The sequence below is a fragment of the Sciurus vulgaris genome (assembly GCF_902686455.1).
Source record: "Sciurus vulgaris genome assembly, chromosome: 18".
In the NCBI taxonomy this organism is placed as follows: domain Eukaryota; kingdom Metazoa; phylum Chordata; class Mammalia; order Rodentia; family Sciuridae; genus Sciurus; species Sciurus vulgaris.
Window position 1 is genome coordinate 5,982,719 of NC_136479.1, and position 23,071 is coordinate 6,005,789.

Here is a 23,071-nt window from a genome sequence, read left to right on the forward strand (position 1 = left end):
TCTCACTGTGGGAAAGGCGGCCAGCTCGTGGCCGGGGTCTTGTTTGCAAGGCTGTGCCGATTGCTTTTGGATTCCATTGTGGAGGAAGCAAGAGAAAAAAAATGTGGGTTCTCACCATTTGACGGGCGGGCAGGGGCATAGCAATGTAAATTTGCTTTGGAAAAAGTAAGTATATTTTATTATGAATATGGAAATACAGTCATCATGTGCTAGAGGGAAGAGACCAGAAGTAAACGTGGAAGACAGATCAGAGTGTGGATGTGGAAGGGCCAGGTTCCTCTCCTGGGAAGAGGGTCTGGGTGGGGAGTGCCCATCCCACCTCCCCAGAGGAGGTAGAGGATTAACTCCACCTGTCCTCCGCCATCTCTAAGACACTCAGGGTCCCGGCCGCAACTGAGGCTTAGCATGCATCTCACACAGCACAACGTGCATCGGTCCTGGGAGTCCCCAGAGCTACCCGCTGAGTCTTTAGTGGGTCAGTGTCAGAGTGGGCCTGGGGGCTCTCGAGGTTGAGAGGGCTGCGCTGAGGCTGGCGGAGGGACTTGGGAGAGCAGCAGCTCCAGCCGCGATCGCCAAGGGCCTCAGAGAGGAGGGGTTCCTTGCTGTCAATCACAGCAAGACAGTTCAGCCCCCAGGGTGTGAGGCCGAGGCACCCAGAGCCATCACGGGAGCCGGAAGCATAACACCCTCGCCCCAGATTCATGCAAGTCTTTAGGAGGCGGGGGTGGGGGGCAGGTCAGCGTGTACGATCTTCACTAGCAATTTCGGCATTAATTAAAAGCAAGGTAATTCTGTGTGCCCCAAGAAACCAACACCTAACCACACTGTCACCGAATTTGTGACCACTGTCCCTTGACCATTCACAGTGGTGAAGGTGCCTCACTGTCTAGGACTTATGTCCCCACCCTACACCAGGTAGGTATGGTAATGCCCGCTTTACAGCCAGGGAGGAGGGGGCTCCCAGAGGTGCCCTCTCATGGTCACAGGGCCCAGAGGACGTAGAACTGTGTGTTTGAACCTGGGGAGATTATTCAACCTTGGTTGCCTTCCTGGATCTCTGTGTCCCTAGGCCCTGTTAGTGTCCTGTACCCGCCCTTCCTTTTTCTGTATAAATGTTATTTTCTGAAGGAACATTGGAGTTGCAGGTTGGAGACCTGGAGTGTTTCCCCTAACGTGGTTGTCTTATAGAACCATCTGGAATGAAATCTCTGTATGTGCTGGGCAGGGCGGTGCCGGTGGACTCACAGACCCGGAATCTTGACTCGAAGTTCATGTTAGTGAGCCACACAGTCAGGTGAATGATCACCACACTGGGCACTGTGGCTTTGCACAGTCATGTCACAGATTTGTATTTCCATTTCACAGAAGTGAACCAAAAACAGTGACTCCAAAGAGTCCTGACTTGGGTCCAGGTAGCTATTCTAAAGTGAACCGGGGAAAGTGCTCCATGCATTAAGCACGGAAGCATCTCACAAATTCTCTATAATGAACTAGCAGGAACCGACTGAGGAAATAAAGTCATCTAACATGGGTACTGGCAAACCCAAGCCACTGCCAAACCCAGCCTATGCCCTGTGTTATAAGACCTGGATCAGTGAATGCTTTTTAAAGATTTCCAGGGATTGTAAAAACAAAGATATGATACAGAGACATAGGTGGCTGGCAAAGTGTAAAACAGTACCAGCTGGCTCCTTGCAGAAAAGCTTTGCCAATCCCTGATTTAAAGGGCCCATTTTATTATGAAAAATACAAGGTGCCAATTTAAGCCATCTATGACTCTACTTTTTACCCATGTTTAGAGTAAAAAATCTATAATAACTGTAGACACCAAACAATGTATGTTCTGCGTCCTCTATGTTTAAATACATCCTCGGCACGTCACCCATACCTTTCATCTTATTATTTTCACTTATCTTGATTTTAATAAGAAGCCCTGAAATGTTAATGGTCTAATATGTGATTGTTTAATCGTATTTTAAACTATTCCCTCCATTGTTGATGCTTAGCAATTTTTTTCTAAAACATTAAAATCCAAATACAGCAGTTTTAAGGAAAACAATTAAGAGCTATTCCCACTATCCTGTTTTTTAAAAAAATATGCAGGCGAGTTTCTCATGATGACAATGCGCGTGCAGTGGGAGGACCCCCCACCCCCCAACAACACCATGCACCTTGCCACGCTCTGTTGGCATTCTGGAACGGAGACCCCTTCTGGGACCCAGGCTTCTCCCCAGGGATAGGAGACTGTCCACTGATGCGCACACAGAGGGTCACCCTCCATCCCTGTGGCACCTGGAGAGCTTCCTGTCTCCTTTATGGCATTTGGATCCAGGCCGTTTGCCGGTGTCTTGAAGGTTCACTTGAGTTTCCTCTTGCAGATTGAAACGCATCTGCAAGATGTGGTTCTAGTCCTCACCACATCCCAGCTCCTCAGGCAATCGGACAACATGGAAAGGAACACACACACACACACACACACACACACGCACACACACACACACGGTTAATGGGATCCCTCTCCTCCCTGCAGGTGTGGTTTGACCAGGGTGAGGGCCCCAAATCTTGCCTTTGCCATGTGATGGTGCAGACTGTTTTTCTCTAGGAATCCATCCATCTTCCCCAGACCAGAGGTTCCCTCGCCTCTCAGCAGTCTTTTAGGATGTGCTTGTTTTTGTTTTTGTTTTCATAACCTGAAAATGCACTTTTCTTGACAGTTGTGCTCCTGAAAAAAAAAAAAAAGAAAGAAAAGAAAAAAGACTCTGGTAAATTGGATTCTATGTGTCCTCTGCCTTCCAAGATTACTTGTGAATTTTGCTTTCAGGTTTTCCCTCTGCCCCCAAAACAATCTTCAACTGGCCTTGAGTGTTTTAGAATTAAATTGCCCCTCTTCCTAGCCAAAGAGCTAATCATCTGTAAATAACACTCCGAACTTCAGTAGGGGGGATGGTTTTTAAAGGAACCCCACCGAAGGAATCTGTAATGAAAATAATTCCTTCTGAAGTCATCTATCTGCTTTGTTAGAAGCACTTTTGCATAATTCCCCCTCTTAAGTGAATCTTTCTAATATGACCCAGGACATGCAAAGGGAACAATTTTCCCTCATAAGCTCATAAGGGAACAATTTTCCCTCATAAGCTCATGTCCAGATCAACCTAAACCCCTCGCTCTTCCCATCTGACCCCAGTTGATCCCTCTTTGCTTCTCCTGCCTGACTCTCTGTGCTGTTTGGAAACCTTGGGTCAGGTTGTGTCCTGGGACATCATGCGTGCTCACCTATGCCCCAAGAATCCACCTTCATCAAGAGTGTAAGCTGGTCTGCTTTCTAGCAAACTTAAATGAAGTCGGAGCAAAACACCAGGAAGTTAGATAAGACCATCTCGTACAAATGCAGAATCTATTCAGATTCTTGAGTAGGATTTGAGCAGCAAACAGTATGACCCCTTGCAGAGAGAATGAGGGAAAGTGGCAGAGCTGGTGCTCTGTCCACTGATCACATGACCTAGGACCATGGGTGCTGGCTCCTTTCCCAGGCAGAGGCACTGGCCCAGATGCCGGCAGCTCTGTGTGAACTTGGCACATCCACCCCATCAAGATGAGCCATAGGCAGGACCTGGAAGGTAAGGCACAGATTCAGCCCCTTCAAACCAGGGCGTGACTTTGATTACGATCAGGTGAGACAGGAAGCGAATCAGTGTTGCACCAATGGAAGAGCCCACCTCTCAGCCGGATTAGAAAGCTGGAATCACTGATCCTTTCTTGCATACGCTGGAGCTGTCCCCAGAAGGAGGTAAATGTCATCAGCTTTGTGTTGTCACAATGCAGCAACTGGATTTCAAACCTAAAAAGTAACTTGGTCATGATCTTTAGGAAAGCATTCGTACCCACTCATGATTGTAGTAGTGTGGCAATAATGTACCCGCTTTGTCCAGGGACACAACACGAGCCCTTAACGTGACCTGTGTGGACTCCAGCATCTTTACACCTTTCCCCATGATAATTCAAAGGTGGATCTACCCTCCTGTAAGCGGGGAGGGCTGGCCGTGTTAGTACCTTAATTTTTTGGGGGGCGGGGGCTGGAAGTACTGGGGATTGAATTCAGGGGCTCTTGACCCCTGAGCCACATCCCCAGTCCCATTTTGTATTTTATTTAGAGACAGGGTCTCACTGAGTTGCTTAGGGCCTTGGTTTTGCTGAGGCTGACTTTGAACTTGCAGTCTTCCTGACAGCCTCCCAAGCTACTGGGATTACAGGTATGTGCCACCAAGCCTGGCTTAGTGCCTTGATTTACGTGCACCTCAGACACTTCACCTACTGACACCTGGGTGGGAGACACCCATCTCCTCCTCCAGCTGCTGTACCCTCCTGCTTTCTGATGGGGAGGATGGCCCACCGTTCTCCCTCCAATCACCCAAGCTCCTTATTTCTGCATCCCTGTAAAGGCTGCAGTGAGCATCTTTGGATACACCCTCCATCTCTACATCCCCACATGTGGGGCTATTGGCTCCACCCAACATGCTCCCCACAGTGTCTTGCTTCTGCTCCCTCAATTTTGCAAATCAAGTGGGTGGAAAATAGCATCCCCTTTCTCCTAGTTATGAACATTGTCTTTCACATATTTAATTATCATTTGGATGTTATCTCTTGGAAATTTCCCATATTAATTCTTTCTGTTTCTTTTCTGAGTTTTTCTCCTTTAATTTTTCATTCAGGAAAATAACCTGTGACAAACGTAGATCCTGTTAACATTTTCATTTTGGTCATCTGACCTTACTTACACTCTATTTGATGCTTTTAATTAAAGGCAATATATCTATCTTTTATCCGTTTTCAATTTCATCTTAGATTACAAAATCCCTGCTGGTCTGGGTGAGGACTCTCTTCATCTGCTTCAGCTGCCATGCCAACACATCAGACTGATTCACCTCCACGATAGATGTTTATTTTCTCACTGCTCATGGAGGCTGGAAGTCCAAGACAGGATGAGGCATGGTCGGGTCCTGGTGAGGGCTCTCTTCCCAGCTTGCAGATGGCCACCTACTCTCTGTCCTCACTTGACAGATAGAGATAGGGCACTAGCTTATGTCTCTTCTCACACTAAACACGAATCCCATGATGGGGCCTCGCCCTTGTGTCCTCTCTAAATCTGATCACCTCTCAAAGGCCCATCTCCAAGCCCAAGCCCATCGTTGATTAGTGGGACTCTGGATGCAAGTTTCATTTGTCCGGAGCTAAAGCAGCATCTTCCAGCAGAAATTTCTGTGCAGTCTCCTCTGCTCTCCAAACACTTGTGTATTTCCACAGTCCCATGGCAGCCAGACCTGAAGGTTAGGACCTTTTGCTGACAATTTCTAAGGTTGAGACAATTCCCTCTGCAGCGGTCACCCCTAATCCTACCCCACACAGAAGTCAGGTATTATAGGCAAAAGCGCGGGAACCCAATGTTATCAAAATGTGAAATCGTCTAATTTGTTCGTTCCTGTGAAACTCAAGGGCAAGTGGTAGTGGCATGGTGTTAATTGATGTATGGATTGCAGATTTTATGGAAGTAATTGTGTGGAATTCATGAAATAATGATTTAAGTGGCAGAAACATACATAAATCAAGCCTGCGCTGTTCTACTTTTAGGTAATTGATAGAACTTCCATTGGTTTCAGTAATTAAAGTAAGGACCTTGATTAATTCACAGCTTCCTCTCTCTGCCCAGGACAGAAAATGTCATAGACTGAGTTCAGTTCATAGAAAGTAAAGGCATGGGTCACTAAGTCACAATAGACTGCTGTAAAAAAAAAAAAAAAAAAAAAAAAAAAAAAAAAAAAACTCTGTCCTCTTTCTGGCTCTTTCCACTCACTTGCAAGTTTCTGGTTGCCTCCAAGGCAGCTCTTTCTTTCTAGTATTTTCTGGAGGGGTTGCTTAAAATGAAAATAAATAGTGCTGGGAACTATTTATTAGGGTGAAGAAATGAGGCATTCAAATTTAGATAAAATATGAAGGACATGCACACACAAAAGTAATCCAGATAAATAATATTTAATGCAATATTTTTAAAACTCAGAAGTAATGGAAAAAGATCCATGAAGAACAAAATATCAAAATTTTCCATGAAGACACGATAGGCATTATTAATTTTTCTTCTTTTTAAGATAGCTCAATGCAATAGTTTAGTTGTAATGGTCTGCTCATCATGGCTTTGGAAAATTGTACTGGAACAGGATTTAATCTGACTATGGAGTGTTTGGGGGTCTCCCCCAATTTAGGAGTTGCACCCAAGGTAAATACCCAGTTGGTCTTACCACAGTTCTAGACCTGAAATAATGAGAAGGAGGAGAGGAAGGAGAAACGGGTATTGAGCACTTGCTGTATGCAAGGCCCTTCACATGAGCTTCCTCACGTAATCCTCACATAAATGCTATGAAGTGGCGTGTTTATGATGGCACCTTTGCTCATGAGAAATTTGGAGTTACTGGAATTAAGGAACTTGTCCAAAGCCACCCAGCCAGACAGCTTTGCTGAATCCCAAGCCTCCCTCATAACCGACCTCTACACTTGCACTCTAGAGCCTGGAAACAGCCCTGAGCTGGACTCCAAGATGTGGTAGAGCCGGAAGTGGTTCCCCGGCCCCTGGAGCAGCTGGCCAGCAGCTCTGTTTGACCAGCGTTGTTCTTTCTTCTCCCATCCTGTGGCTTTTGAAGAGGCAGCTTTCCCTGTCTGCTGTGTCTTGGCAGATTTGCCAGATAGTGACCTCACTGTGGTCTCTGTTGCTAAGGCGGACAGCAGCAGAGACTCCTGTACTTATAGCTGGAGAAGATCACACCAGCACCCAAGTGAGTAGGTGCAGCTGTTCCAATAAAACTTCACCTAACAAGCAGTCTGAGGGCCAGATTCTGCTCCTGGGCCACCACTGAGCACGCTCTTCATTCTCATCCGAATCAGCAAGACAGCACTGGCCGCTTCGGAGTGGAGACAAAAAGGAGCTTCTTTTAAGCCCGCATCCACATGTGGCCTCCACATCTCTGGCCATTTTACCAAATTGCAAAACACGAAATATAAGGTAGGTACACACACAAAAATGCCCTCCTCCTGGTGCATATTAAAAGTTGAACAATCTATAAATTTGATCAGGGTACAGCGTATCCATTGTTAGTTTTGATCTCACAACAAAGAAATGTATCTGAGCTTGGAGGTTCTGCTCCACAAGGCTATTGGCCTTCTCTCTAAGACCTGCCTCAGTTTCCCTGGGCAAAGTGGTGAGACGCTATTACCTTACCCAGGATCCTCCCTCCTCTGCCTGGGCTGCCCCTCTCTCCTTCCACAGATGTCCAGTCATCCAGACTGTACCCCACCATCAGAGATCCAGACCCTGCCTCCCTCCTCCTTTGTCTGCAGCTCTGCATTAGGGTGGCAGCACACCTATGTCCCCTTCTTGGTTTTTTTTGGAAATACCTCTTTCCATTCTTCACCCATTTTATCATTCTGTTGATTGGGGGAGGGATTGAAAATGTCTCACTTCTTTCCACCAGTCTTTATCAACTTCTTTCCATGTGTCAGAGGCCATTCGTTGTGCTACAAATGTGCCTCTAACAAGACCTGCATGAGCTGACCTCTCCCATACCTGCATTCTTGCAGGGGGATGTGGAATAGATGTGTAATGCTCAGGTCTCAGAATTATAGACGCACCAATCATAGGGGTACGGGCAGGGGAACCCAACAGGAGGCTCAGCCACTGTAAATACTCCACAGGGTTCCCCTGGGCGACTGACTGTAATGTCACTTCCTATGCTGCCATTTGGCACTCTGGACAGACTCACTTGCCCTGAGGCCCCATTTATTTCATCGAACCAACAGATGGAGAGATTTTAGACACCTACTACGTAGCCTGCTCTGCCTGCTGCCACGGTCTCAGCACCTGCCTGATTCACTGACTGAAGGCTGTCCACAGCTGCACCCCATCATCCTGCAACCACCTGCAGAAGGTCACCTCCAGGAAGTATTCTTTTCCATCAGAGAAGCCCCCTGGTTTTACTTCCGCCTGTCTGCCTGGCTCTCCTGGTGGTCCTGCACAGCTCCGACTCACACCAGTGGTACTTAAGAAGCTTGCACTAGCCCTCACGCCGATTCAGTTACTCAACCAGATGCCAGTTTTCCCAAGAAGTTCATCTATGTTTTCAGTCCCTGTCGGCAGCACCCCAACTATTTCAGCAGCAGCTGGCGACTGTGAGACCCGATCACAGCACCTTTCGTTGTGGCTGTTTGTTCCTCAGGAAGCGCACGCGCACACACACACACACACACACACACACACACACACACACACACACACACACACGGCACTTGTTGATCACCCCAGTTCTTTAAAGGGAAGAATCTGCAAAGAAAAAGAAGCCACTTTTCAAGCAACTGCTGTCTCGCTCTCTTGGCACCTTGGTTATGAATCTCAATGCAGAATGGTGACTTTTGTCTTTTTTCAGATGGGGGTCTGGTTTCTGCTAAAGACTGCCAGTTGCAAAAACTACCATCCCGTGGTGTGCCCCCAAACATCTTATTTGTCTTGATATTTCTTTCACAGAAATACATTTGACAGATAAGGAGTCACTGGAGGATGCGTTTGCTTTGTGTCAGACAGATATTAAAACAATAAACTACGTTGCCCAGGGATTCTAGTGCACGCACAGACAGAGAACAAGGCCGAGATGAGATGTTTCTGGAAAGCAGCGAGGCACTTGTTCTGGGGGAATTCCCTTGAAACGCCAAGCCCTGTGATAGCATTGACAGCGAGTATTTTTAATGCTCACGTTTCCTTAAGAGGATCAACTAGCTGGTGCAGCTCCCAGGTTTAACTCTTCGACAATGCCCACCCTCCTCCGGCCCCTCTGGTGGCACCAGAGAAATCCTTCAATCATTTGAGAAGCTTATTTGGAGGGCTTATTTTTTTAAGCACTCATCTGCACTTCATTTGCTTCCCCACCCAACTGTGGGTTTAAAATGGAAAAACATAAAATAAAATAAAATCAGAACTATGCTACATTCACAGCTCTGAACGTGGAAGTTGCAGGTACCACAGATGAGGCCCTGGAGGCCAGCTGGATGTGGTAGAGCAGGTGCACATTCCTGGGGAACTCAGCTTTGGGAACTGGGCTGAGCCTCGGAGGTCTGCAGAGGAGGAGCTGAGGAACGTCCAGTGGCGTTCAGATCATTCAAGGGCAGGGGTGAGGGCTCTGGGGGCTTCTTGCATAGAAATGTGTCCAGCCGGAATTGCTCCCCTCCTCCTCAGGCCTTATTTCACTCCCAAAACAAGTCACCCCACTCAGATTGAAGATGCTCAAAAGGAATCTGAGCTTGCGTCCCACCGCATTTTTGGAAAAAGAACTTGGCATAGTTCATTTAAACGCAGCAATTTAAGCACTTACTTGCTCCCCTATGAATGACCAAAATACCATCTTCTTAAATTATCTTTTCATTTTATAAAAATGACCAACCAGGCCCCAAACTATTTATTGCATGGGAGTCATGTAAAGAAAATGCAGTTTCCGGACCAAGTAACATGCTGCATATTTGAGATCTATCTCCTTGATTTTGTCTGGTTTTGCTTTTGTTTTTGGTGGTTTGTTTGTATATTGGTATCCAGAATTGCACCCAAGGGTGCTTAAGCACTGAGCCACATTCCTATCCCTTTTTATGTTTTATTTTGAGACAGGGATGCTTACCACCTCACTAAGATGCTGAGGCTGACCTTGAACCTGTGATCCTCCTGCCTCAGCCTCCTGAGCTGGAGGATTACAGATGTGCACCACCAGGCCTGGCTTTCCTTGGGTTTCATTTGCATCCCTTGTGGGTTCTTGCTACCTAAATGCTCTTCATGGAGAAACAAACAGGCCATCATGAGAACCATCCCTACAGGCTCCTCAGGCCATGGATATGCACCACTCCACCCTTAGAAATCACTTCCCGGGTCTGTGAAACATTTCCAAAAGACCCTTTTTGCTAACAAATCCTGGCCCCCTTTATTGGTTTTTCAGAGTTCTGTAGTTAGATGTGATTTATTGAAGAGTTGGAATCGGGCAGAGTGGGTTTGAGTTGTCCCGGCACACAGGAGATAAACCCACAGCTGACTGTCCTTGCCATGTAGATTTTTGTGGACATTTCCTTCCTGTGGGCGTGGAATGAGATTGCTGTGCAAAGAACCTTCCAGGCTGCTGGAAGCAGAGCAGTGCCCCAGACAAATGGCTACTCTTTCTCTTTCTTTCTCAGGAGCCATCTTCTGCAAGGCTTTTGAAAGTTCACCAAAGAACCTAGTTTGGAGGGTTTGTATTAGTCCAGTGCTTGGACGACTGGGCCATTTCCAAGTGCGTCTTCTTTAGTCTGTGCACTGCAGGGTCTCTGGGAATTTTAGGGTGTGTATGCTGGGCAGGTGATCACTGGGTCCAGATGGCACCTGTCCTATAGGTTTGTTTTGGGTGTTGATCAAAGGATCAGACTTCAGTTTTTTCTTAAAGTCTAAATGCTGATGCTCAAAAGCAGATGGCCTTTATCCCAGCTGGTCAGCTGTCCCCACAGCAATGGCTTCAAGTGAAATGAACAATGCCTTTGTATCCTGTACCCATCCTGTGTGTCACCGCCAACCCCTCTGAGGGCCTCGTGTTCGGGAGCTGCAGCAGCTGTACAAAACCGTGCGTGGTAAATCCAGCCCAGCATCAGGGAGCTAATTTATCTCGCCTGCACCATTTCCTACCTGTAGAGGCAATTCAGCCAGCTCGCAGATCATGAATGATTTAACAATTGAAACTTTACTGTGTACATGCACTAGATAAAGTAATTATTTATATAAATTATTTGGTTTCTTTTTCCCTTGACTGCCGGGGGGGGAAAGAAAACTAAATTGACATGGGTACAAATTTTGTCAAACTAATAGATTATGCCAAATTGCTTCATCCAAATTAAAATAGATTTCAGCATCGCAGGCTTTGTCTGTCTTCAATGTTCCTGCAGACGACAGAAAACACCTTTGTGAATGCATTCTGCAGTCTTGCCAAGCTAAAAACTCCAGGATGGAGATTCATTCTCATTTTGCTGAATGAAATGTTACAAAAATCTTGCCTGGGGGGCTCGTCAATACCGGTGAGTAGGCAGATCTCAGACACCTCTTCTTCAGAGTAAAACGGTGCGACTTCATGTTCAGCAGTCCTGTCTCTCATTACCTGTCTGTTGGCTTAATCCAGCCATTTATAACATGGGAGAGAAGAGACAATAGCTAACTTCCAGAGGTAAGCAAGAGCAGCATGGCAGTTAGTTAAAACCATTCTCACCCTGTGTGGCGCAGACCTTAAGTGAACAAAGAATATTCCTGGACATGAGTGATGTGTACGGATGGGTTTTGTTGCTTTTGTACATTTGTTAAGTTAGGAAATCTTTCTGCCTTGGGAAAACCAATCTTTCTGCTCCAGAGAAACCCCATGTGTGTTCATTGTACATGATTTTTCATATGTTTTTCCTAGCTGATACAATTTTTTTTTATGTCCGTGGAAGGTTTATTTCAAGCCAAGTTATGAATAATATATTTGATAACAATGTTAACAGATTATTATATACGGAGAAAGTATAATGCCCCAAAATGTGATGAAAGTTTGTTATTCCAATTTTCCAAAACTTTGAAGTAGTTTCTTATCCCAGTCTTCCAAATCCAAACTGTCTAGGGAATTTAGTCATAAGTTGCTCACAGGAATTAGGCTTGTGCCTACAACTGTGTTCACCACTAGCACCATACTTGTGTGGCCCCAGTCACCATTGCTGGGTGAGTCACCCCAGGTTCACATGCAGATGTGGAGTTGACTCTCAGTGGGGAAGGGAAACAGCTTGCCTTTGGACTCCTTTATCAGAAAGATAAGTCCATGCTGATCTTTATGGCCTACATCCAATTAGCAGAAAAGGAGCAAAGTCTTTCCAGGTGTCTTGGAATCTCACAATATAAATATCTAATGGAAGAAATGGCAGAGCCCCCCACTCACCAGCATGGCCCCCCAACCCCAACAAGTTGCACATTAAGATCTCTGGGAGGCCTGTCAACAGCTTCCCCTGCAAATTAACCCCGTCCGTGATGAATTGGGACTGGCTCTCTTGGATGCAGTATGCACCTAGGAGATGAGGTAGCAGCTTGTACGTGAAGGAGGGAAGCCAAACTGAGAGACTCCAAGGAGCTGCTGAGAGTGAAGCAGAAAGCTCGCACTGACTGAGGATGTCTTTGTGTTGGGTAACAGATTAGATCACAGGCTTCAGTTTCAGGCTGCCTGGGCTCAAATCATTGTGCAAGCATCTGAGCTGCTCCTTATCCCTCCAGGAAAGCGAAAATAGCAGTACTCCTGGTTCATATGGTTCTGTGAAGAGTTACTGGGTTAATCTGTGTGTATGGCAATTAGCAAGTGTTAATAAATGCTAGCTGTTATCATGCAGTTGAATCTCTTCCATCCCATAATGGAGTCTCGGAGATGGGACGCATGCCAACTGTCATTATATCTTTGCTTGGGTTACTCCAGATATCATTGCCTGGGGCTTCCTGCCGTCCAGCATCCCTCTTCACTAAAAGCACTGGTCACCTGGGGCTTTCCATAGCATATGCGGCCTTCATAGGCAGCACCTTAGCAACAGTGACGGTTCAAGGTCTTGGTCCATTTTCCTCCTTAACTGTGGGAGGAATGTGACAGTATCACCAGCTCACACGTCTATGACTACCCTGTGTCGAGTCATGGGTGCTGGAGACCCAGTGATGACCCAAAGTTCGTCCTCAGGACATCCCATCAGGAGCTGTATGATGAAGTAGCAATCAAATGGGGGGGGGGGGAGGATGATAAGTGAAGAGGGGCAGCAACCCCAGGGAACGATGATGGTAACAGATGAGGGGTGGGAGGGGGAACAAGATGAAGAAGAGCATTAGGAGTCTGTGGCGTTAGAACCCAGCTTGGTTTGGGGAATCAAGTCGAGCTGTATAGACTGGAGAAAGGAGGGGATCCTGGAAGAGCCAGCATGCAGGTGAGGCTGGAGAAAACGAGACTTCTTAGCCTTTTACACACTTATCCTCGCTGTCGAGCTGAAGTCCAGACTCAGATCCAGAAACCTGTCTTGCCTTGGAGGCCAACACAGTGACCGTCTACACCCCGCACCACCTGCCCCCGCTTTAAAAAGGCACATTTCTCTCCAAGCTCAAGGTCTTGCCAGTCCCTTGGACACATTCCAATCAGACCCCTAACAGCCTAGGAACTTCTGGCTAATTTGGATTTGACTAAAACTTTTGTACCATGACGTTATGTAAAGAGATTCAATTATGGTGCGCAGTGTTTTGTGAGTAACTACCGCCCATAAAAAGTTAATTAATCAGGGCTGTGTCAATTTCCTCGTGCCATGTCAATTTGCCGCAAGGTAATTAATCACTAATCACCCACCAAGCAGCAGGCCGAGGGACCATCCACCAGCCATTTATTGTCTCTCCCTAAATAAATGGCACGCGCAGCAAGGAAGAAACACATCTCGCCTTTCACAATGTTTTTATCGACACTTTTGCATGTTGTAATGGGTCTGCAGCAACAAGCAGCTGCAGTTCAAGGAAATATGAATATTAAAGACACAAATGAGCAGAGATTTATAGGACATTGCGTTTCTGTTATGTCAGTTTTGAGATTAAACCAAGCAAATGAACAGTGAAAAATTACTCTTCCATGTGGAGAATGGTGATTAGCCCTGTACATTAATTAGAAATTTTTGTTTTCCTATTCAATGCATTTCAAATGAGGATGTCCTAGAAGGAACTGTTTGTCCAAAATGTAGATTTATTCACTTCTAAACAGCAGTGTTTAATATCAACATGCATTTTGTATTGAAACAAGAGCCGATTCCCAAATGCTTGTTTCAGGGATACGTGGCTCTGGGAAGCAGAAATTCTGCAAATTAAGTGGCCATTTTGGCATTTTTGTAAACGATTGATTGGTTGGAACATTCCTCTCCTCCCCCGCCCACCCCCGCAAACCTTGAAATTACTAGATTTTTAAAAATTAAATTGAAGTCCTTTTCATTTTTGTTTAGACCTAGAACTTAATATGCCCTATCATATCAAATTTTCTATCTCGCACTATTTAAGGAGATTGACCTAGTCGCCTGTATACCCTGTATTATAATCCAATTTGACGTACTTTGAGATTCATTTTTGAAAACAGAAGTAAATGGGCTTTTTTTTTTTTTTTGCTATTTGGAAAAATAATCAGATTTCTTTGACTGTTCATCTCAGTGTTTATCAGGCCATGCCTTGCCTCTGAAATTGCTGCTCCAGAAGTTGTGGCGGGCTGTTTATCTAGCCTCTATATGTCGCCTATGATGCCACCTCTTAATTTATGGTCCAGCACACGGAACGGGAGTTCCCCTCGAGGGGATCCTGCGAAACCGTGCATCTGCATCCCCAGGATTGTGTGACTGAATGTTTCCTTCCATAAATTACCCACAGAACAGTTCAACCCCAGATTAGCATGTGCTTCTCTCTGTCTTCAAACCTGCAAACGGTGGGAAAGGTTTCACTGGGGAGCAAATGGAGAGGAGGCAGGAGACAAAGAGAGCCCCCCCCCCACCCACTCTGATGGCACACCTTTACCAGGGCATCTGGCAATCTCATGCAAATTCAAACCGGAGCACAAATGCAGAGAATAATTGCCCATTAAAGCGGTTGTATATTTTTATGGCTTTGATGCAGAATCTGCCCCCCTGTCGGGTTTTGCATCTGCTATTCTTCCGTCTCTCCCAGAGCGCTAAAACTTTAATATGCAGTTTATAACCCTCAAGTATTTTCCACTGGTTTTGTGTTCCTTCTCTGGGGATTTCCGGGCTGGTGAAATGAGCTCATTTGTGTTTATTTTCTAAGGTAAGCACCATGTTCGTAAAAGAGACGGAGGGGGAGGAGCCACCGAGTCACTGTAAATACACTGAATGCAGAGCTCCCTGGAGGCGGGGCTTTGTCTTCCAGAGGACGAGGGCATGGGCAGTGGACACCTTGGTGAATGGCCCATTTGGCTGGTGGATGTGTCCACACATCTCCCATTTCCAAATGTGGATTTGCCTCGATCCTCGTACGCAGCCCGGCAAGCCTCCCATCAGGTCCCTAAAGGTTCCACTTCTTTGTGTCCTGTCCTTGGAACTTCTTCCTGAGAAGGAGGTGGTCACTCCCCTAAGGCCCCAAGAGAGGATCTGGTGTCAGTCTCGCTGCAAAGTGAGAGGGGCAGGCGGGAACCCTGATGTGCTGATAAGAGGCCCACACCCCCCAAAACTCCTGCCTCCTTTTCCTTGAGAGCTCAATCCCATTTTCAGTACCGTGATGCAGGTTTTCCACTGGGATTCAGGCTAGACGGAGTTGAGGAAGGAGCCTGCGGTCTTCCCTCTGTCTCCCTCATACCAGGAACTCGGGATTTGTTCTGTATCCACAGACCAGTCTGAGCATTTCCCATCACCCCACCTTGGTGGTCTGTTTTCCAGCTGATTAGCCAGAAGTTCAACTAGAAAAAAAAAAAATCAGACTCCAGGATTGATACCCCTCTTTTTCTAACGTTGTTCTTTAATTAACACAGAGGCGTTTGTAAATGTTTGGATAGGGTGACAGTTTACCACATGAATGTGCTCCAGTCCAGAAATGGAGAAGACATTGTGAGTTTCCACTTGACAATTCGCATTTCTTCATTAGACACATCTTGCCCATGTATTGGATCCAAACTCCTGAAATGGGTGTGGACAGATGGCATGATACCTTTCACTCAAAGAAACGTTAGTGTCATGCCATGACGTAAGCTTAGGAGTGTTTTCTTCCTATGTGACTGAAGGATGAGACCATTTTGGTCTTGTTGGACCTGGGTCAGAATCACCTGTCCAGATAATTTGCTTAAAATACACATTTAGCCATGTCCCAGCATCTCCAAATCACCACGTCCCATAGCCAAATGAGAACACTATGTTCCGTCCACTCACATGGAGCCTAAGGAAAGTTTGATAGACAGTTGTGTTTTTATTTGTCCTTGAAATTGACCGCTGACCTTCATGGCATGAAAAGGGAGCCATGCTGCTCTAGACCAGCCACTGGGGGAAACCCTCTAATAGGGAAGCAGGGAAACAGAAGGTACAGCTGCAAATCTGGGGAGTTTGGGGTCCCACAGATTGTTATTCTCTGCGCTCCTTGTTGTACACAATTATCGTGTTCACGGAGCGTTGCTGGCTGGGACTCTGGAGGGAGCCAAGTGATCGAATACCTTTTACTAGGTCCTGCTTGTTGGGGGAGGGGTTCCTCCAGAACAAGGAACATTTTCAAGCGCTGGCATCTGTGCTGTAGAAAACGTGCATGTAGGTAACAGGGACTCGGGGGCTCGGATGGTTCTAGTGGGACACTTTTGTCAGCAGTCTCTCCTTCCATCGGAATCACATGCTGTGTCTGGTGGCAAGTCCTGGGCCAACACAGCACCTCTGAGCATGGAAGTGGAAATGACCTTTCCAGGGGTCCTGACTGCGATCCAAGTGTCAGTCACCTCCTGTGTAGGTGCAGGTTCTGAGGAGGTCACCTGCACACAGGACCGTGTTATGAAAGGTGGGCTGGTGAAGAGGGGGGCTCCACTTGCCCCCAGGGAAGCAGGCGAGCTTGGTTAGTGGTACAGTGTGAGGTACTGATACCTGCAGGTGATGGGCCACGTCTCCAGATCAAAACACAGCAGTGGAGACCCCAGCCTCACAGCCTTTGCCTTTCAGTGAGGGGCATTGTCCTTCAGGAGGCCTGATTTTGACATGTGCTACCGGAGGATCAGGGCAGTTGTCTTCAGAAGGAAGAAAAAAAGGAAGGACTAGAAGGACGGAAGGGGAAAGGAAGAGAGAGGGAGGGAAATAAAGGAAAGGAGGGGAGAAAGAAAGGGAGAGAGGAAGGAAGGACAGAGGGAAGAAAGGCTCTTTGATCCCGATGACTAAGGACTACACAGCTCTAGACTGAAAACCAGAGCCAGAGAGCTGCTTCACCCTGTCTCCAGGAAGCCTCTGGCCCAAAGTGTCATCTCTGCTTGTTCCGATTTGCCCCAGGGACTTAACCTCCCAGGGAGGGCACATTCCTGCAGGGAGTTAGGTGCTCTGGAGTCCTGGTTCCTTTAAGGGAGCAAGGATTCCCTAATGACCCGTGCTCAGAGCAGCCCAGAGAGCCTCCTATGAGGACCTCTAAATCCCTCCTGCCAGGAAAGACATTTTTCTCCCTGGAACAAAGAGGGCACAAAATGGAACCCTGGCTCCACTCAACAGAACACGTCCCTCGCTCTGTGGCTGAGCTTCTGCTCCGTACTCTATCTCAACAGCTAAATCCTCCAAGAATCATTGTAAAACCTGCTTGTCGCTGAGAGGGATCTTGTCTGGCTACTGCGGCCCCGTGGCTGGTGACGATGAATGTGTCAGCATAATCACCCCGTGTCCTCACGCAGGTAGCCAGCTGGTCAGACAGATTGTGGGTTCTTCGTTTTCTCTATTTCAAAATCCAGGGTGTTCCTCTGAAAATGTAGTATCTGAACTGTTGCAAGATAGACTTGGAGTCAAAAGCCACTGCCACTCATTTCCTGCCCAGTCCTGAAGCAGCGTGTCCTATGTCCTTGCTGCGGGGTTTTGATGGTGTTAGGATTCACACTCCCATTTAAGACTTAGCCTCCTGTGGCTTTAGGCATGTGGGTTGAAATGCAATCCAGGAAACTCAGGTGCTGGAGACTGGCAAGAGAGTTAAATAAAACGGCATGGTTTGTCTTTAACCATGATAATCAAAAGTTAAAAATAACCTTTATGGTCTTCTCAGATACAAACAGAAGGTGAAGTCATTCTGGCTTGGTCCTCTGCTATTCTCATTTTACCAACACTGTGAGGGAAAAACAAGGGTAGAATCTGTTTGCCGTTCCAGAACAGGCACTGAATTCTGGGTCAGCATAGCCTGTTGGTCTCCACTTCAAGTCCAAGGGTGTTATTCCAGCTCAGCAGTGGCATGTAATTGGGAATTGCTTCTGTGGAAAATTTTACCACTCTCCACCCCTGCCAGCCACCTCGTAGGTACAAACCTACTCTACCCGTGGGTTTGGGTATAATTCTTGGAATTCCCTGGTCACTACCTGGCCACCTGTCAGCTTCCTAGGTAGCAGCTAGTGATCCCAGATTCTCTCATATGGTCTCTCCACTTTCCTTCCAACATCCATTTCTCCTCTGTGCTTCCACTAGCCCTGCCTGGGTCCAGGGAAAGACTTGGGGGAGACGTGGGATGGAGACCGTCCACTCCCAAAGGAGATGGTGGGAGGGAGACAGCCCCTCCTGGCAGTGCGGAGACAGCAGCTTCGTCATGGATGTTCTAACACACCAGGACAGGCCAGGAGTTCTGCAGAAGCTTGCAGGAGAGAATCCAATGCGTTGAGTCAACAAAGTCAAAGAGCTTCCTTCTAAGTTCTGATCTTCTACTGTGGTTCTCCTGGACTGTCGTGTCTCAAATGTATTTTCCCAGGAGTGCAGCCCTGTTGCTGGCTGCTAAGTGGGCTTGGACCGGCTCCATCAACATAGGGAGAGAGTGCTGTGAGATTCAGAGAAGCCACAGCAGCTGGGTACAGAACTGGGTCCTGGAGGCTTCCTGGGTCCTGCCTGCATGAGATGGGAGGGAGGACCTCCAGGTAGAGGCCACAGAAGGAACTTTCAGGGCTCTCATGGGATTCTCAGGAGTACCTTCCCTCCTGACTCAAGTGCCTCAGAGAATTTCCCCCAGGGAAGAAAACCCCATCTGCCCTCTCTTGAGAGTTGAGTTTCCAGATATTTCTGACTATAGTTTATGGGGGTTGTGTTTGCTTTTAAAAGCTGTACAGGACATCAGGGGGCTTGTGATATGCTGATAACCATCTATTATGGGACAAGATGAGTGGTTTGTGCACTCAAGACACATATAGGTGTCTGTAGGAATACTTCAATTAAAATTTTTTGACAAGTCGTGTATGGACCTAAAGGGAAATGTGGAAAATGTATGAAAATGAGATGAGGGAAAGTTATGAATAGAAATAAATTCTTCTGCAATCCAGCCTCAGAAATAGCCACTAGCATATGCAAATATGTGTATACATATGTCTACAAAAACCTGTACGTATATACGTATGCACACACATATAGCTGTACTTGCATGCATATATTCATACGCACAGTTACATGCACATTTACCCACATGCATACAAGTGTCTGTACATATGTACTGTGCACTCAGGAACATGAATAGTAATACATGCTTGCATATAATGCATATGTATGTATATTCGTATATACATAAATAAATGTATACTGAGAAGATTTTGGTACATACACCTTGCAATCTACCTTTTTAAAATGTAAGTTTGCAGCGAGTTTTTCTCCTGGTCTTAAGAATTCTTGGTAAATGTTGGTGGTTGACCACATCCTCATGGGCAGAGGGACCAGTGTTGTAGGTCCTCACCAAATGCTTCTAGGGCTCAGCGCTGTTGTCTGCTTTTCTCCTAAACCCTGGGGGGGCGGGGGCTGTCTTGGTGGTGCAGGGATAAGGGTCCTGGGAGCAGTTCCCTCAAGGGTGGGGTGTGTCTTATGGCCTCCGCTCTGCTCTTCTCTCTTCGCAGTGCCCGGCTTCCCGTATCCAGCTGCCACCGCGGCGGCCGCCTACCGAGGGGCGCACCTGAGAGGCCGCGGCCGCACAGTGTACAACACCTTCCGGGCCGCGGCACCCCCACCCCCGATCCCTGCCTACGGCGGGTAAGTGCTGCAGCCCCCCGCGGGCCTCCCTGCACCAGCCCTCTCCCCAGAGGCACGGAGTGTTTGCGAGCGCATGATGGTCTTGACTGCCCACCAGAACCGCCCCAGCATGCAGCCCGGCGCGCGCCTGCAGCGGAGCACCTTGCAAAGAGTATTGAAAAATGAGTGTAATTTGTCCTGTCATGGTCGGTGCCTTTAAGCGTTCTACGTGTCACGTGCTGTTATGTAAATTCGCTGAGACTGAATGCTGGAGAACAGAGAAATGGTTACAGCCAAAGATGTATTTCTGATGATTGCAAACATCTGGTTATTAAGGAGGTTGGACCACATTTGCCCCTGGAATCCAAAGGGACACGAGGCTTTTCATACATAAAAATCAGTGGGGTGGCCCTGCTCCCCTCCCCAAAGACATCTTGCTCCTCCAGGTTTATGAACCTTTGCCTGAGACAATTAGGTGTTGAGTCAAAGGCGAAAATTGAAGACTTTGATGAAATTGGAATTAATATGGAATTAGTTACATTGTCCAAAATGGCACAAGCCCTCCTTCCTCCTCCGTGGGGATTTTGCAGATCCACTTGTTCCCTGCTGCCCCTTTGGTCCTTTTGTGTATGGAGTTTGAAATTGCCAAGTAAATACCAAGCAATGGTGGCGGATGCTTGAAAACAAACAAAACTGACAAAATGCGATTGACTTCCTGGGGGACAATCCTGTAGTGCTACCCTCTCTGCCCTTCTGCTCCCGATCCTGGTAGAAAATCCCTGCACCCCTGGGGTCAGGCAAGGAGAGATGGCTCTAAGGCAGTAGCCGAGGCCAGGGAATATTTGCAAGGTCTAGAGAAAATTTTGGTTGTTACAAAAGGAATGGAGAGGGGTAGCTGCATCTGGCAGGCAGAGCCAGGGATGCTGCTAAACATCCTATAGTCCACAGAGCAGCGCTCCTCCACGCAGTTACCGGGCTTAGAATGTCAGTTGAGAAACTGCTGTGTGGGAAGTTCAGTCGTACCCAAGGGAGCCTTCCATGAGGCTTCCCGGATCAGTGCCTGGTTTCCGGCCCCGGGACTACATTTAAGACTGTGGAAAGGGTTAAATGAATTTTCTTAAAAGCTTTCATGCTTATAAATCTTTTAGGAAATCTGAATTAGCCTAGATCATCTCTCTATTATACTGATGACAAAGGGCCACACTCTTGTTATTATTTATTCATATCTCGCCCCGTTCCAAAAGAGAGCGTTTGAAGTGTTTCAAAAATAAAGAAACAAAGTTGGGAACATAAAGAAGTGAAATCTGATGAACTCATCATCGGGAAGGGAACATAGAGGTAGAGAGATAAGACGACATCCCTCTAATTTCTTGTCTAAGTCGTTAGTATTGAGCCCACTCTGAGCTCCTTAGTGGATGAAATGAGCAAAAATTGATAATGGATCATAAGAAACCAAGAAAAAACTGATCCTAAATCATCCCCATCCCTTGAAAATACATCTGCATGTCCTGAGCCTTATATATCCAACCATGAGCAATCATTGATTATTTAATATTATTTATTGCAACCCCACAATATCAAGCCCATTTTATAGGTCCAGAAATGCAGAAATAAAGATTTGTTATTCCCAAGGTGACACAGTGAGTTATGAAGGGGAAAAAAGCCAAGTTATCCTCTGGGCTCACGTAACTGTGAAAACAAGATTCATAAGCCATAAATGCAAAATTGCACATTTATGCCACATTATTTTGTCTGAAAATCGTTGTCTTATCTTGGTACATAGTAATTGTAGCTTTTCAGTATATATACCCTCAGTCAGTATCTCAGGACTGTATCGGGCAGAAAAAAGATAATAATAAAGTAAAATTGTATGGCTTATCCTCACATGAACGATTTATTAAAAAAAAAAAAATCTCAACATAACACACCTGCGATAAAATCGAAATTTACTAACTTACAAAGAATGTGCTCTTTTCTGGGAATAACCGTGCATAACTAATTAATGCCACGTTCGCCAGGGAGAGGCAGCCATTTCCAAATGGTACACAGTGTGTTTGTGTCTACTTTGGATGGGGTGCAATTTAATATTCCAGTGATATTCCTGACCATTTTTGCTGTAATGGTAAGTTGTGCCTCTTTGCTGACAGTGGTGTGGCTGGAATTCTGAAACCGTACTTAGAAGAAAGAGAACACTCAACCGGGGGCTAGGAGGAAGAGCAGAAGGATCAGTGTGTACGTGTCAGTGGGGGTGGGCAGCCGGGTCTGCACGAATCTGGAAGAGCAAAGTACTGGCTGAAACGGGCGGGCTACCTGGGCATTTCCCTGACTTTCAGACTGCCCAGAGTACCTGGCAGCGCCTTAAAAGTACTTTCCCCGGTCCCTGCAGCTTAGTCTATGGGGGACAGCTAGTCATGGAAAAGAAGAGACACAGACACAGACCAGGGGTTGACTGGAGGAGAGGGGGTCCTGACCTTGAGCTCAGTAGGAGCAAAAGCTGGGAAACCTGCTACTGTCTCCAGAGAAAGTGCTACCCTCAGCATTAGGGTGGCTCAGGGATAGTGTGGATTTCCTATAGCCTTCGTCTCCCAGTTCCCCTGGAGGAAGCTTTCTAGGTTTGACTGACATCTTTCTCCAGCCCTGTTCAGTTCGACACCCCACGCTCAGCCCCGACCGTGCTTCCTGCCCTTGTTGTGCATGAAAGATGCAGAGACCACGGGCACCTGCAGAGGCACTCCTTCCAGCTGACGTACAGGCTAACGTTTTCAATAGGCATGAGCACCAAGGAAGGGTCCCTAGCCCAGCCTGGGTGTTCAGACAGGGCTTGCCCAAAGAGAAGAGTTAAGGGACACGCTTATGTCATATCCTTTCCTAAATGCACCCTTGAGATCTTGATCCTTGATTCTGTCCCACACGCAGTGGTCTCCATCTTTTCTAAGACCTCACCTAGTAAACTGCATTTATCAAGGAAGAATTTATCTTGCTTATTGTCACAATGGAACACATATCTTCATGAAGCATTCAGTATGAATCTGAATTGTTACAAAATTCCAGCCAAAATTTTTATAACTTTTCCTAGGTCATGTGGCTTCTATATTTTTCTTTCCTGGGACATTGGGAATGCCTCATGGAGCCTACATAGTTACCTTTCTGGAGCCCTGGGTGGCCCTCAGAGATATCCCTCATTAAGAAAGTGACATGAACAGATGCCCTTTCTCTCATCCATTTCCCGTTCCTCCCAGCAGGTGAAGAATATGGGTTGTGAAGAGACCCTATTCTTTTACATGCATAAATAGAAATCTCTGGGAACATCATACTTGATCAT

General features: G+C 46.7%; 1 protein-coding gene across 48 annotated transcripts in view; it reads left to right on the forward strand.

Moving 5' to 3' along the window:
* The window catches only part of RBFOX1 (RNA binding fox-1 homolog 1), a 1,434,211-nt gene that overhangs the window by 1,360,785 nt on the left and 50,355 nt on the right, over positions 1-23,071 (forward strand). For all 48 annotated transcript variants that reach the window (XM_079121708.1, XM_079121711.1, XM_079121725.1 and 45 more), the window contains one exon: positions 19,638-19,770. In XM_079121708.1, the coding sequence (XP_078977834.1) occupies positions 19,638-19,770 (133 nt within the window). The remainder of the gene's footprint in view (positions 1-19,637; positions 19,771-23,071) is intronic.